A 17,445-nucleotide genomic window follows, 5' to 3' on the forward strand; every position below is an offset into this window, starting at 1 on the left:
TAGTTTGTGTGTTTGATCAGCACACAGACGGTGTCAGAGACAATCAAAACCACAGGGATATGCGCTGGGCTGATTTTACCTCTGCTGTTTGTTCTTTTGTTCATAGCCACTGTCCCCAACTGTTTGCCTATGGCCTAAGTGCTGGGGGGGCGGGGGGGGGGGGGGGGGGGGGGGCGGGGGGTTGCGGTTCAGCAGGCCTCCAGTGATTACACGCCAAATTACTGCCGGATTCTGACCCGCAGACCTAGCCCAATGTTCCAGAATCAACCCCCTACCTTCAGCCTTCAATCATTACGCCTCTCCTACTGGGATGCAAGGCACCACGTCCGGCTCTTAACTCTTCCCCCCCTTTCATCTAGTGAAGCCGTTGCTGAGATTTGTGATGCCTAAAAAGAGGCTGTGGATACAAATCGCCGAAAAGATTAGGGTATGTGTGTGTGTGTGGGGGTGGGCCGGGGGGATCCCAACCTGAGCGTGACATACGAGCAAAATGGACGTGGTCGGGACCCTTACCTGCATGAGACACACATGTAATCAGAGGGTGTCATAAACGGCGTTAAGTGTTTCTAACCTTTGGAAAGCGACCCGGGTAATGAATCTGACTCTGCCCTTCCAAGGGTTCATGATTGCAGAGGACGCATGTTTAGACCGATGGGAGGGGCACCACACATGTGTACTGTGACAGAGTTAGTACAGTAGTAGCAGCGATTGCAACAACAACTCTTTCCTTATTACCACTGTGGAACTCACTGCTTACAGTGAGTGACTCACTTTAGTCATTTTCACTTATTTTTTTAGCTGCCTGTGGAATCTGGAGTGATGCATGTCACCCACTTGCATTCGTCGAGAAGATAGTCCAGAAACTCACACTTCAAACAAACACGGGAGTAGATATGTTTGATTATGTTTAATCTGTTTGTAGCTGTTGATAACAAGTCGGATAAGCAGCCTGACGGCCTCAGGCATCTAACAGCTCAACTCGACTGGGAATCAACTCTCATTGACGTGTGAATGTAAACAATTAAAAAGTACTGCCACCAAACTGTTGTTCCACAATGAAATATGTTATTTTAGTCTATTTCTCAGCATTCAAAAATCGAATATAGGAGTGATATTTGTCTGTCTGTACATACCTGCATATAATCCTTTTTATACATCATACTGCATCTATATCTGTACATATCCCTTACCTACTCTTCCTAGTTACGCTGCTGGCCAGTATGACTTACTACCTTAGTGTCTTTATACCTGTTTCACTGTACATATTAATACTACAACTCTGTACACAGCAATATACTAATCAGTAGTACCCATTTATTACTTTATACCCAGTTTAATCACCTGTAACCTTACTGTTATATTTGCACTCTGGTTGGATGCCAAACGTATTTCCGTTGTACTGTACTGCTGTATAATGACAATACATTTGAATCTAATCGAATCTAATCTAATACATTAGTACATCAGATCAACCAGACGGAATATTATAGGACAGTGCAAAACACGGCATAATGTTGTCCATCTGTCAAAACATTAGGGGACGGTTCAAAACGCGGTACCACAGCGTCCATCTGTCTGGAGCGCTCCTTCACACAAACGGACTGATAGCGGTCCAAGAAGGTTCTTGGCAGGAACCAAAGGTGTCTGCACAATAACACACTTGTAGAGGGACTTCAAAAGAAAAGCGCGGGCTGAGGTCGACCGCCACTCTATAAATACCCTGCGGCTGCAGAGGTGGCATCCTCAGAGCCGTAGCTTTATAAGGCGAAGCCCATACCACCCTCAAGTGATCAGGCAACGTTCTGGAGATAACGGACTCCCGACACGCTTATCCTTTCGACCCAATGGGATTGAGGCATAACGCATTATCTCTCTCCCCGGGTCTGGGGACCATGAACCCACGCCGCTGTACAGAGTGCTCACGTGTTGGGTTCCACTCCCTCACACTGGCCGGTGGAAGAAGAGTGAAGAACTACCAACCTGGTAGAGAAAGATATAGACTACAGAGTGAAGAACTACCAACCTGGTAGAGAAAGATATAGACTACAGAGTGAAGAACTACCAACCTGGCAGAGAAAGATATAGACTACAGAGTGAAGAACTACCAACCTGGTAGAGAAAGATATAGACTACAGAGTGAAGAACTACCAACCTGGTAGAGAAAGATATAGACTACAGAGTGAAGAACTACCAACCTGGTAGAGAAAGATATAGACTACAGAGTGAAGAACTACCAACCTAGTAGAGAAAGATATAGACTACAGAGTGAAGAACTACCAACCTGGTAGAGAAAGATATAGACTACAGAGTGAAGAACTACCAACCTGGTAGAGAAAGCTGGACTACAGAGTGAAGAACTACACACCTGGTAGAGAAAGCTGGACTATAGAGTGAAGAACTGCACACATGGTGCAGAAAGCTGGACTATAGAGTGAAGAACTGCACACATGGTGCAGAAAGCTGGACTATAGAGTGAAGAACTGCACACATGGTGCAGAAAGCTGGACTATAGAGTGAGGAACTGCACACATGGTTCAGAAAGCTGGACTATAGAGTGAAGAACTGCACACATGGTGCAGAAAGCTGGACTATAGAGTGAGGAACTGCACACATGGTGCAGAAAGCTGGACTATAGAGTGAGGAACTGCACACATGGTTCAGAAAGCTGGGCTACAGGGTGAAAGTCTGCGTTGCTCACTTGTGAGATGGCACATTTGAAAAAGTGTCAAATCAGTAGGCCCAAGGCCTATACTGGCATGACTCAATACTACGCTCCCGACCTCTCCCAAGATTATCTCTCTGCGTGCCTCATTCTAAATCACGATAAGGACCTAGTAATGACAAACCATCTAATTTGACCCTTGACCTTTTTCTCTCGATTCTCACACACGTTCCTCGTGCCACCGTACCCTTTCTTTAGCGAGAGACAACACGTTGCTTTAATCATGTGCAAACAGCGCAGGCTAGACCAGTATCTACGCTGTTCCAATACAGTGGCAAAATGCTAGTGATCAAAAATGTTATAGAACGTAATATTGATTCAAATGCCTTTAGGGTAGATAGCCGAAGATTAAATGCTCTTTGACATTGGCAACGTTGCATCACTTCAACAGGAGGTTACCCCCCACCCCTCTGTCTCGGTTCCATCGGCTAGCCCTATGTATGTACTGTGGGTCAAACACCAACCAAAGAGCGTGCCGTCTCATGGACTTTACCCCGTCTTATCTTTCTTTGGTGTTGTAAATTCAACTTCACTATTCAACTTCATAAACCCATTTTAAAAGCTACCGGGACCGGTAGGAAGGAAGATGTCACCCTGCATAAATCCCGACTGGCCCTCAAGGTTAAAAACCTTTCAACTCCAGAATGCTACATTATTTACTATGGGAAAACATTATCACAACCCCACGGTTGTGCATTACAGCATTACAACACCCGTCCTTTCAGCAAAGTGATTAGTGTCCTCTCGCTCTCTCTGGTAATAAAAGTTGGCTGAATACAAATAAAGCAAAGAGCTCTCAGACTTTTTTGTCTCAGAACTTAGCAAAGACAGAGGAAACACATGCTGGGAGAACTTCCTTTTTCCGAGCTGGCTGCTTTTGCCCACTCATATGTAGTCAGCTGAGTGAGAGTCGAGGAAAACATGCTGTGCCCAATCAGCAGTTTTAGAAGAACAGAACAGTGGTCAAAGTGAAGGAATCTCTTGAGAAAAAGTGCTGATATGGACAATATCACCACAATCAGCAACTCCAAAGATCCCCATTATGACCGTATACGTCATAGAGGAATTTACATTATACTATCGTAGGCTTAGGTATTAACTTATCTTATTTAACAATAGAATAATAATTATTATTATTGTTATTGTTGTTATTATTATTATCAACAACAACAACAATGATAACAACAATCATCATCAACAAGATTATTATTATTAATGTTGTCATTCACATTAATATCACATACTGTATTAACCATCAGATATTTTGATATTCATTAATTCCCTGTCTGGGGAAAGTTACAGCCTTGTCTCTGGTACTCACCATATCATATAATTTCCCAGTACAGTAGCCAGGTCGCATCGTGATGGGAAGCCCATATGGTTGTTCCAACAGACCGACAGACAACGAAACAAAAGCAATTCAGTTGACATGACTTGATTCGGCTTTTTCAAATCATTATGAATAATCATACATCACCATAACAACGCAGCGTAAACAAGTTAACATTGTATTCGTTACTACTCGGCTATAGGCTAGAAGTTTACCACACATCTGTATGGGCATGTGTTGTTGTGGTTTTGAAGCTGTAGTTTAGCGCCGAAACAAAACACTGAAAATGTCGGTAGTAGTGCACACTGTACCTGACTCCTGTGTGACGGGTAAGAAGTTCCAGCACAACCAAAAATGCCAAAATGTGACAAGTGGCTGTCACACTGGGAGGGGGAGAGGATCCCGAGAGAGAGGAACAGGGAAGATTTGACACCTGTGAGCGTCTACTTCTGTCTACTTCGACGAACCTACCCAGGGCGGCCCCTTTCACACGAGCGACTTGGCCCCGCCCCCACGTGATCCTGATTGGAACGCAACCGTCAAAGACGCCCACGTTCCACATACCAGCACGCCCACAAAGAAATGGCCTTCCGTATTACATGGAGCTCGTGAGGGGGAGGGGGGGGGGAGAGAGCGCGGGGGGATACAACTAATGAATGTTGATTAGAGCCTTGGCGTAAGTGGTTGTTGTAGGCTAGCCGTAGCTACAACCATACACCATAGATATATATAGAACACGGCTACAACCACTTACGTCAAGGCTCTAATCAACATTCATTCACACACTCCATTTCCTCCCCCCTTCCCCCCTGGCCCCCTCCCCCCGCTCTCTCCCATGAGCTCAAAATACCGGAAGTGTTGCGGTTGTCTACTGACTCCATAGATATTATATCTATGGTCTACACTCTACTCCATACAATTTGACTGCCACCTTGAGGTCGTTTATGGGAGGAACGCTATGCAATGTGACCGGCAGATGGCCATGTTAGTCTATGAAAATCATACACGAAGCAAGAAGGATAACACAACTGGGGTTGTAACAGAGGTATTTATTGACCAAAGTGCAAATGTGGATTGGTTTATCAAAAAATGTGGTGGTCTGCGGATGGGAGGTCCATAATGATAATAATACTGTAGATAGGCCTATACCAATTCACATGTTTTCATAGCTCTACTACACAAATTTACGATGATTTTTTATTCTAAAGGTCCCTTTACTGGTTAGCAGTTAATTGTCTCAATTTAGTGAACGTGAAGACAATATCACACAATGACAACCGAGGTTACAGTCAAATTTATTACAAGTGTGCACAGAGAGATGACCTCTTCCTGAAGGTCCCAGTCCTAATCTACCTGAGATTCAGTTCAATTCACCTTCACATAGATATTATTCACATGACGATGTATAGAAACAAATCTAAACTAAAACTTTTCTGTGGCACAATTTTATGCTACAGCACACATGTCATAACGTAACGTAGCCTAGTTTTTTGACATCAGTTTGGACAATTCTGCAATTCCTGCAGTTGTCCTACTGTTTTTTTTTTTTTTTTTAACAAATCTTATGATGCTTTAATATTGCTCTTGCTACAATGAAAAAATAGAAAAAGTTACATCTGAACATGGAGCTGGGGAACGTGGTATTTGTAAAGAGTCTCGCTCTACAGTGCTCATGGCTATGTTTCAATAATCCTTAGCTGCTTCCTCTCCTCCTTTCCTTTCCTTCATGGTCCAACAGACGTTCCCTCATCATCAGCAGTCGGAGAAGGATTACAATGAAACGAGGAAAAAGAAGACATCAAAACGAAGCTTGTCAGCACAAGTCAGTCTAGGTCTCTGCCGAGGTCGCCACATCCCCGCCCCCCTGAGCTACCTCTGCAGCTTCCACCGCCACTTCCTGGTCAGTGACCAATAAGGAAGTGTCCGTGTCGGAGGCTTCAAAGGACTCCCCCCCCAGGTCAGCCAGTTTGATGTAGCCCTTACTGTTGCACCGCTCCAGGCGAGGGCAGCTGAGGCGCCTGGCTCTGTCGCCTTGGCGACACGCAGACACAGACAGGCTACAGCGGCGAGCGGCCCTGGGCTGCTCCGTGAGCGAATTGAGTGACAGCCGCGACCCCGTCGCCCTGGCGACCGGCGACGGAGGAAGCAGCTGCATCTGAGGCCACTGGGCCTGGGCTTTCGCCGCTTCCTGTTGTTCGCACGTGTCAGCAGGTCCTGTATCGTCCCTCTCCTGAGGGAGGAGAGAATCCGTCTTCCCGGTGTCCTTCTCTTTGGTGTCCATCGCAGCGCCGTCGCTGCTACCTGCCTGCGCGTCCTCGATGCCCTTTTCACCGGCGGTGTCGCTAACCGGCCCTTCCTCGGCGCATCCCCGCGCGTCGGCCCTCGCGGACTCCTCCACCTCGCAGTTGTTCAGTTTGATGACCGGCAGGGTGAAGGCGTTGACGGAGGAGGTGACAATGGAGGTGGTCTCCCACTGCCTGGGCTGCGGGGCCTCCTCGGTGCTGCTGCTGTGGTCCCTGTAGATACTGTACACGGTGTCTGTGAACGTCTGAACATCTCTGGACCAGCTCCGCGGCCTGCTGGCCAACGACGGGCGTCTGAAGAACTCGTCGCCCCCCAGCTCCCCCGGGAAACCCAGGCCGGTGTTAGGCCAGGAGCCGCGCGTTAGCATCCCAGAATGTGATGGGGGGATGACCTCTGAGCCCCTCGACTGCGTGTAGTTCACCAAGCCGTTGATGGGCGAATATTCCTTCGTACGAACACTGTGCAGGTCGATGACCGTGGAGTAGATATCCCTCAGGTTGATGATTTTAGTTTTCTTGTCCCGGTTCTCGTGGAGGACCGCGTTGGCACAGATGAAGAGGAAGATGCCGATCCCCATCACCAGCGGGCCGAAGACCTTCAGATTGTCTGAGTACAGGTAGCTGTCCAGGAAGTCACAGAGGAGGCCACAGGAAGGGGAGGGCTCAGGGACACTGCTGTTCACATGGCTCTGGTTCAACGACTCCGCCTGGTGAAAGGGGGGTTTATTGCTCGTCCAGTTAGAAGACACAGATGCACTTTTGGAGTAGCTCATCCTGTTGGCTCGTGCCCCGGCTCTCCGGCGCTCCTGGTACTCCTGGTGGCTCTGGTTGGGCCAGTAGCCCAGAACGGCCATGGAAATCCCCACCATGAGGACCACGACCCCGACAGCGGCCACCACGCCGGCAGGGGAGCAAAGATTGAGTTTGCCCTTCACCACCACCACGTCGTTCTTCTTCCGCTTCCTGGCTTTCCGCTTGCGCTTGTTCTCCGCTCGGTTCTTGGCGCGGAGCGAGTCCTGGCGCCGGTTCATGCGCAGCAGGCCGCCCGTGGCTATCATGGTGGCAGTTGGGCAGCGGGCTCGTCACTCAACCTGGGAAAACCAGAAACAGAAAAGAGGGGGCGATAAGTCAATTGCCTCGTAAGAGAGTACCAGGCGACACGCCAGATTCGGCCTATCCACATCATACCGCCGTCATCCAATGAGGGGTTACATATAAGAGATAAGATAAGAGAAGATAATTCTTTATTGTCCGTTGATACAGATATTTGTTTTGTGTCATAACACACAACACTGCGTTACAATTTATTTTATTAACCCCTTCCTTCCCTTCCCAACCAACGTTATTCATTTGATGTGGCACAGTCCCATAAATCCAAGGTTATTTCATATTGCACAGCATATAAAATCCAGGCACGTCGTGGACATTACCCTTACATACTGTATATGTTACGTGTGTGTTCCCCAACAATTGTCAAAGGCGAGAAGGACATCTGTCATCATGTACAAGCTGAATCAACAGACAATGTTCATCTGCCACGGTATGAATACAGTGATGTGATTGACATGGAGACAAGCAGCCAAGTTGACAGTTAGGAACAAGCCCTGGCATTTATCTCTGGCCGACTCAGCAGTGTGATATCAACCTATGAAAATATAATGTGTCCAGACAGCTGCCCAGCAGGCCTGTTCTCTCCCCAGCTCCCGTCTCCCACCATATTTGACCCCCCCCCTCTCTCTCTCTCCCTCTCTCTCTCTCTCTCTCTCTCTCCCTCTCACTCTCTCTATCTATCTCTCCCCCTCTCTCTCTCTCCATATCTCTCTCTATCCCTCTCATGCTCTATCTATTCAACCCTCCTCCCTTTCTCTCTATCTCTCTTTCTCCCTCTCTCTATCTCTCTCTATCACTCTCTCTCTCTCTCTCTCTCTCTCTCTCTCTCTCTCTCTCTCTCTCTCTCTCTCTCTCTCTCTCTCTCTCTCTCTCTCTCTCTCTCTCTATATATATATATATATATATATATATATATATATATATATATATATATATATATATATATATATATATATATATATATATATATATATATATGTAACGGATGGTACCACGAAGCACAGTCACAAAGGACTTCAGATGTTGTGAAGTGACTGGGGTGAGTAGCGGTGCTATGGGTTAAACTCACTCTCATCCTCAAAAGACACATAGACACGTTACAAAGCAGTGAGTTCACTTCTTGGTATAGCGGTCTGTGCTGTTGCCCGTGGTGTGGGAGACCACAGGTTCGAAACTCCCTCGGGGCATCGAAGTTTAAGGTGACGATGTCACAACCGTTACATTGGTGCCGGATGCCTTGGGTGGAGTGGAGTGAGTTTAAGGAGGGTGAGTGTAACGGATGGTATTGTGAAGCGCAGTCACAAAGGACTTCAGATGTTGTGAAGTGACTGGGGTGAGTAGCGGTGCTATGGGTTAAACTCACTCTCATCCTCAAAAGACACATAGACATTAGACACGTTACAAAGCAGTGAATTCACCTCTTGGTATAGCGGTCTGTGCTTTTGCCCGCGGCGTGGGAGACCCGGGTTCGAAACTCCCTCGGGCATCGAAGTTTAAGGTGACGATGTCACAACCGTTACATATATACATATATATATATACCCCCAAATATATACCCCCAAATCCACACGAATATGAACGAAGATAACAATTGTTTTTCCCCCCAAATAATATGTCACACAGTAAGCTAATGGTGCATCTGTTTATACCAGCTTTCCACTCCATCCACGGTCACTGCTGGCTGATGTTTGCCTTTGTTCTGGGTTGTTGGCTCATGCCAGAACCAGATGAGTTATGGTTGTATAATAATCGCTCTGGTCCAAAGGCAAAGGGTGTTGAAGCCACCTACACCTATTGTCATTACAGAAATGTCTGCTGATGGGTTCCAATCACATTCAGTGAATAGTAAAGTGAAGATAACACTTCTTATCTTGAATATGCTGATAGCCAGGTGTTTAATTTGACTAATCACGCCTAATTATGTATGCCTTAAGGCTTAGATTTATGAATAAATGATTCCACAAATCATTTTCAGAGTAGCAAATAGGAAGACGTTTTTTAGATGCTTTGAGCATTCGTTTTGATCAGCCTGGCCCTAATAATAAAACAACGATGGAGATGCTTACAATCCCTTCAAGGACCAAGTTAAAATGCAATCCCCACAGTGACTGCGATGCATAGTTCCATACCTAAACTGAGGAACAAACGGTACACTCACTTTATGTATATATAATTTCCCTTTATACCAATGAGCACCCAAATGCGCCCTGGCAAGTCAACCTGCACGAGGCAAAGTGAGAATGCGTGGGTGACCACGAGACGTCCCTTCTGTGGACCCCCTGGACCCCATAGAGGTGTGTGTGTGGACAATTGTTTTGTCGTCCCCTGTCCATGGTGCTGAACGGAAGCTGCCAGCTCGTAGCTTTGTCTCGTGCTAACTGAGAAGGGTAGCATTATTACGCTTCCTCTGACAAGAGACTACAGTGTACATATTTTGTGCAAAGCTGCATGAATAATCACTGTTGATATTACCACACATCTGTTTCTCTTCTGTTGGAAGGACTGTGATACAAATATCAGTTGCGTTAGAGCCGGAGGTGTGACTGGGAGAATAGCCAGAGCCACAGCCAGGCATCTGTCTCCAATACAAACCAAAACACAGTATGTTTCGTCTCACGGGCACAGACTCACACACCACGACAAATATGCACACGTCTACCTTGTAACAAACATATCCCTTGGCCTGATATAGTCCATATACTCTATATGAAGACAACTCAAAACTGCGTGACTCTCGTGTTACAATACCTTGATAGAGAAATAGCTATTTCATCTGCCATGCAGTCCGCCCGACTATTTAGGAACGATTATTACAGAAACAACGGAACCATAGAAAGTTCAACTATAATGTCAATTGACTTGAAAAAAAAATGGTCTTTCTCATTTTTGGGCCAGGTGCAGATATTGGCAAGCTATACTACCGATGATCTTTCTATACCCGTCGCATGTTTAGGCTACTTCAATGCATCAAACAACCATCACAGTCTTTTCAATCTGTCATATTTCTGAGATCAGGTATAATGAAATTAGATAGAGCACATCGTTCCAAATGCAACACCCGCTGCGTGACAACAAAACTCCTGTTCTATTTTGTTTAAGATCAAATGTGAAAATTCGAATGACCTGACAACAGTATCTACAAACCTACACAAGCCTCATAGCTCATACACAAGCCTCACATAGCCGACCATGGTTGTGTGGGGAGACAATAGGCAATGACCATTATGACATGCGTCTATGCAATACAAAAGACATACGCGTCTATTCAATATAAGGCAAATGTGAAGGTATACCTTTGCTATTTGAATTAGAAAAGGTCACCAAAACCCCACAGACAGCAGATATCTTACCAGAAAACGCTCCTTGATGATCACGCATCTTTAAAAGCGCGCATGCACCCGCACCGTCGGTATACGATCCAATGGCTCTGCGTGCATCCCTGGCTCGGCGCGCTGCCGCTGTGGTACCCGGGCTGGAAGAGTGCTTTTCAATTGAACACGCACTCACCATAATACACCCAAATGGGCGGGACAACGGCGTTTACCTTGGAGGTGGTGGTGATTACTTGGAAATCACTTTCTCTTGTCAAAACGAGTGATGCCGGACACATTTATTTCATAACATGCTTTAATTAGATTGTTTTCATGTGGATTCGTTGCTTTAGAAACGTCTATCTGCACATATTATACTTCAGCATAAAGTAGAATAGCCCCCCCCCCCCACACACACGCTACACACACACGCACGCACGCACGCACACACGCACGCACACACACACACACACTCACGTCACGCACACACACACACACACACACACACACACACACCTACACACACACACACACACACACATCAAGGACATAGGCCACACTACATAATTTATTTGTACCCATTAAGTGCAGCGTGTACTAAGTAACTTCACATGTACAGCAATGGAATAAATGATGGGCTGTATTTCAAAATGAATGCATCAGGACAGTGTGTGCGTGAGGTTAGAAACAAACACACATGTCATATGACAATGTCCTCTGATATGCGTATAAAGGCATATATGTACAATGACTATAATCTACTGCTTTACCCTACCCAGATTCGGCTCAAACAAGGGACTAAACACGTTTCGCAATTATGCCACATCAATGTGGAACGCCCTACCCAAAGCTGTAAAGGAATGTGAATCACTACCCACTTTCAAAAACACTCTCAAAAAACACCTAAGGGAGACTGCAACTCGAAACTGGCCCCTGTAAATGTCCGAACACAACCCCCTCCAATGTACAGTAAATTACCAAGTATGGTCTTGTCAATAATCCAATGTACAGTTTTGTTTGTACAGTTGTACAGTGTCGCCCACCCACCCCTCCTACCCAACCCCCCCCCCCCCACTCCTACCCAACCCCCCCCCCCCCCCCCCCACCCACCCAACCACCTCCAATGTACAGTCCCCCCCCACCCCCACCTACCCAATCCAATGTACAGTTTCTACGTCAAATGTATATACTTTTTTTTTCTGGACTCTTTTTGTATCACAAACAGTACTGTAATTGCAAATCTGATATGTCATAAATGTATAGATGTATAGTTCTGTCTATCTGTATGTCATGTATGTCATATATGTTACGATGAATTGAAAATGGGGGACCCTGATGTAAACAAGACGAAAGTCTTTCTCTGGTCTGCATCCCCTTAACAATTGTATGTATTGAGCTGTACTGTACTGTACCCATTCTGCAATCTGTTAATAAAGTTTTCAATCAATCAATCAATCAATGCTCTCTAGGGACAAAATAACGATATTTCCCTCTTCCATATCCTACCAGGGAAACGTTGCCATGTTACATTTGGCTTATACATAACGAATACACATAAACAATGAAATATGACAGAGCCCAGATGTGTCTTCATGAGCGGAGACTGGAGACCGAAGGGGGGACATTAGACAGGAGGGAACATGAAAAACAAAAGCCCTGTGATGCTCCAGAGGTTTGAATTTGTGACCCAGAAATGTGTGTTGTTTACGGCATAAATTACTGGATGGAACCGAGCGATATGGCTCCAGTCTGCTGTTGAGTTCATTACGTGCACGAATGAGGAAATAATCCAGCGGTTTCTCAGATGATTAACGTGAAGGGGTTGTCCTTAATCTATAGTGGTGTCAACCGGTTGCGTGTCGGTAAGGATTAGTCCGGCCCCAGGCCCAGACCTAGAGTGTACGGCTACATTTGCGCAATATAACGAAGAGTGACACACAACAGATGTTTCTGAGCACGTGTCCCTCGAGTTCACAGTCACTGGTCCTTCGATAGGTTATACAGCGCTTGGAGACAGGACCGTGGTTACAAACAGTTTCAGCCACAGAATCCAACAGAAAACCACATGGTCCTCGAGGGGGGTCTTGAGGGGGTTCCAGGGGGGTCCCCAGAAAAACGGAATTGTTTAATTTATCTATAATCTCATTTGTTAGATGTTAAACCCATTGAGCAAATATATATTATCTCTTCAACTGCAGTATAGACTCACAGTTATGGACTTAATCATATCTAACAACTAATATCTTCACAGATGGGGTTCCCTGATACAAGACCTTATCAAATGGGAATCTGCAGCCTAACTGTATCAATGTGGGGGTCCTAATGTGTATCAATGTGGGGGTCCTAATGTGTATCAATGTGGGGGTCCTAATGTGTATCAATGTGGGGGTCCTAATGTGTTTCAATGTGGGGGTCCTAATGTGTATCAATGTGGGGGTCCTAATGTGTATCAATGTGGGGGTCCTAATGTGTTTCAATGTGGGGGTCCTAATGTGTATCAATGTGGGGGTCCTAATGTGTTTCAATGTGGGGGTCCTACTCCTAACATGTATCAATGTGGGGGTCCTAATGTGTATCAATGTGGGGGTCCTAATGTGTTTCAATGTGGGGGTCCTAATGTGTATCAATGTGGGGGCCCTAATGTGCATCAATGTGGGGGTCCTACTCCTAACATGTATCAATGTGGGGGTCCTAATGTGTATCAATGTGGGGGCCCTAATGTGCATCAATGTGGGGTCCTAATGTGTATCAATGTGGGGGTCCTAATGTGTTTCAATGTGGGGGTCCTACTCCTAACATGTATCAATGTGGGGGTCCTAATGTGTATCAATGTGGGGGTCCTAATGTGTTTCAATGTGGGGGTCCTAATGTGTATCAATGTGGGGGCCCTAATGTGCATCAATGTGGGGGTCCTACTCCTAACATGTATCAATGTGGGGGTCCTAATGTGTTTCAATGTGGGGTCCTAATGTGTATCAATGTGGGGGCCCTAATGTGCATCAATGTGGGGGTCCTACTCCTAACATGTATTAATGTGGGGGTCCTAATGTGTATCAATGTGGTGGTCTTAATGTGTATCAATGTGGGGGTCCTCCTAACGTGTATCCATGTGGGGGTCCTAATGTGTATCAATGTGGGGGTCTTAACACACATCAATGTGGAGGTTCTAATGTGTATCAATGTGGGGGTCCTAATGTGTATCAATGTGGGGGTCCTAATGTGTATCAATGTGGAGGTTCTAATGTGTATCAATTTGGGGGTCCTAACACGTATCAATGTGGGGGTCCTAAGGTGTATCAATGTGGGGGTCCTAAGGTGTATCAATGTGGGGGTCCTAACGTGTATCCATGTGGGGGTCCTAACGTGTATCCATGTGGGGGTCCTAAGGTGTATCAATGTGGGGGTTCTAATGTGTATCAATGTGGGGGTCCTAACATGTATCAATGTGGGGGTCCTGATTGAAAACCACTGAGGGAGTGGGTAAATGCTGGTTTTATTAAATTTGGTTAAATTTTCTATCAGTTATTATGTCCCATTATGACAGAGTTCTTCTTGGTGATTTTAACACCCCACTCCTTCTTTTGATTCTATTCATATATATATATTTTTTATCCACTCTTTCTCCTCCTATTTTTCTGTATTTTTCTCCTATCCCAATTTAGTCGTTATGCCGATTCCCCCCTCCCCTTCCTGGTTGTTGCGTGCATTCGCCCCCTACTTGCCGGTCTAGGGAGCCCTGAAGTCTATCAGATGCTTCCTCCGATAGGTTACATAGGCGACAGCCAGCAGCCTCTTTTCACCTGACAGCGCGGACTCTCATTGGTGAAGTGTAACACGTGGGAGGATCACACTACCTTCACCAGTTCCTTCCCTGACCGACCTGTAGGAGTCGCTGTTTACAACGACCAGGATACACACCCCACCGGCTTCCCACCCGCTGACACTGCCAATTGTGTCAGTATGACGACCGGCCAAGCCGGAGGCACCGCTGACAGCCGGATTCGATACCAGTGTCTCTGCGGTGGTAGAGAGATGCTTAGTCCGCTGCGCTACCCGGCCGCTCCCGATTCTATTCATATTTCTGAATGGTTTAGTCTTGTTCAGTCTGTCAGAGGTCCTAAACACAATAAGGGTCATCTCTTGACCTTGTGCTGTCTTGTGGTTTGTCTCTCTGGATCATTTACACTGGCTAGACGTCCCCGTCTCTGACCTCAAAGCAGACCAAGCTCCCTACTGCTGAACCTCCATCCATCCTCGCTCTCTCAATTCACACTGATTAGCCAGTTTCCGCTTGAATATCTAATGAAACAAGACATAGTTTATCAGCAATTCCATACACATAAGCACAATAAATAAGAATAAACAGCTAAGACAGTTACAAGTTGACACACAGTGGTCGTACTTTTAAATGCAGCAAAAGAAGGAAGAACATTCAGCTTCAGAGTCAGTCGGAGGGCATTCCAGATCTTGGAAAGCGTCAAAGGAAAAAGCAGTGTTTCCTAGTTCAGAGCAAACTGGAGGAACCCTAAGAATATTCCTGACTCTATTGCATCTTTTAAAGAAAAGAATTTATTTTATTTTTACCTAATTGACCTTCTAGCCAGTGTCACAATCCCAGGATCCTATTTCAGACCACTGACTCAGTGATCAATCCCCCCTTCCAATCAGTCAATTGACCATATTCTGCTCAGGGTGGAAAGGAATCCCAACCTGAGCATGACATACTGTAAGAGCAAAATGGCCTCCGTGTGAATATGGTAAACAGAAGCCTCCAGTGAAAAACGTGATGAGTTCTCGACAAAACAGGGGATTAGTCAGAAGATTTCCCCTGAGACCAGAGACCTCTGGATCTCCTCTGATCCCCCTGCCTTGCTAAAACCCATCTCCTTGTCAACGTTAGAGGATACCACGTTCCACATGAAATCCTCTGCCTGCCGCTTAGACATCCTCCCTGCTGGTTCCTGAAAAAAATATTCCAGACAGTCGGTCTCAATTGCTCGCTGGCTACGGGCTCATTTTCCTGCAGCCTTAAGCAAGTAATAGTTCAACATTTGCTTAAGAAACCTAATCTAGATCCACTTGTTTTATATAATTTTAGACCAATGTCTAGCATTTCTGAGGAATTCCAAGCAAGGGTGGCGCCCTAAAACCTGCATACAAAGACAAATATTATCATTGAATAATTACAACATGATGAATGAATGAAAACTTTATTTAACAGATTGCAGAATGGGTACAATACAGTACGGCTCAATACACACAATTGTTAAGGGGATGCAGACCAGAGAAAGACGTTTGTCTTGTTTACATCAGGGTCCCCCATTTTCAATGCATAGTGACATTTATGACATACACAACATACATGACATCATGACATTTATGGCATAGGGACATACATGACATACAGTATATAGTACTGTTACATTTGTGACATATATACGATATGCAAATATACAGTACTGTTACCCATAGATCCTAACAGAGAATATATACAACTGATGGGGAGGAGACTGTACATTAGGAGGGGGTGGGTGGGAGAGAAATATACTTACGGTGGGGAGAGAATATATACATACGGTGGGGAGAAGATTGTCTATAGGAGGGGGTGGGGGTGGGGGGGTTTGGACATTTACGGTTTTGAATGTGGGTAGGGATTCACATTCCTTGCAGCTTTGGGTAGGGCGTTCCACCAGGAACTTGCGGACAGTGTCTCATCCAGGTCCTCATCAGCATCTTTTAACAGGCAGGACAGTGTCCCAGTGTCCATCCAGGTCCTCATCAGCATCTTTTAACAGGCAGGACAGTGTCCCAGTGTCCATCCAGGTCCTTATCTAGTCTTTTAACAGGCAGGACAGTGTTCAGTGTCCATCCAGGTCCTTATTTTTTTTGTATTTTATTTTTTTTATTATTTTTTAAACATAACATAAAATTAGACATACAAGCATTAACAGTAAACATCCAATGAAATCACCATTTAAATAAATGTAGTATACGAGATATACACCTAATACTTGCTATCTAATACCCTACATACATATGCTCTCGCTCGCCCACCCCCCCACCCCCCGGACCCCCACTTGGATAATCCATCCATTATCATTCGTTCCTATCCAGGCACTACCATTCATATGCTAGCTTTTATTCTCTCCACCACTTCTAACCAGATTGCAATTTTGGCTTCACTGACACCTAAAATTCTTGCTGTAGATATTTCTACATAGATCACATCTGTGAGGTTTGCCTGTTCCCTGGACCTTTAATTCCCTGTCTCCTCACCTCACCAGCCCCCACCCTCGCGTTGTTTTTACTCTCCTCTGCTCTTCAGCAGCCCACACCCTTGGACTACCTTTCACAGCTGTGTTAAGTTATGATTAGCGCCCCAGAGGGCTTTAAATACCTGGACTTCCCCTCCAGTCCTGGTCGGGTCATTCCGTATCCGTATCTTATCTGTATCTGTATGCTGGTTCTTCTCCGGCGTGAGACGAGGTGCCAGCCATCGCCACCTGTCGCCGTTTGCCTGGAGTGGGACACAGCCGGTGCGCTCTCTAATTCTCTACGGGAGGTTTTCCAGTGTCCCACTCCAGACGTCTAGCCGGCGCGCTACTACTCCAGACGCGCATCGCTTCCTAATCCTCTACGGGAGGATGCGTCTCTCCGAGCCGGCGCGCT

At 45.9% G+C, this 17,445-nt stretch overlaps 2 protein-coding genes across 2 annotated transcripts in view; both read right to left on the minus strand.

Annotated features, from left to right (window-relative positions):
* LOC311239505 (band 4.1-like protein 3) overlaps positions 1-4,482 on the minus strand; it is an 84,108-nt gene extending 79,626 nt beyond the window's left edge. The window contains exon 1 of the mRNA XM_084327811.1: positions 4,364-4,482. The gene's annotated coding sequence lies outside the window, so the exon portion shown is untranslated. The remainder of the gene's footprint in view (positions 1-4,363) is intronic.
* Positions 4,483-5,880: 1,398 nt separating this feature from the next.
* tmem200ca (transmembrane protein 200C-a) lies at positions 5,881-10,880 on the minus strand (the record flags this gene model as incomplete). The annotated part of the gene is made up of 2 exons (XM_084327614.1): positions 10,816-10,880; positions 5,881-7,446 (listed from the first exon to the last, which is right to left on the minus strand). The coding sequence occupies exon 2, from the start codon at positions 7,411-7,413 to the stop codon at positions 5,881-5,883; it is 1,533 nt and encodes a 510-aa protein (XP_084183740.1). The 5' UTR covers positions 7,414-7,446; positions 10,816-10,880.
* Positions 10,881-17,445: the final 6,565 nt, after the last annotated feature.

Source organism: Notolepis coatsorum (genome assembly GCF_963971535.1).
Source record: "Notolepis coatsorum genome assembly, chromosome: 13".
NCBI classification, from domain to species: Eukaryota; Metazoa; Chordata; class Actinopteri; order Aulopiformes; family Paralepididae; genus Notolepis; species Notolepis coatsorum.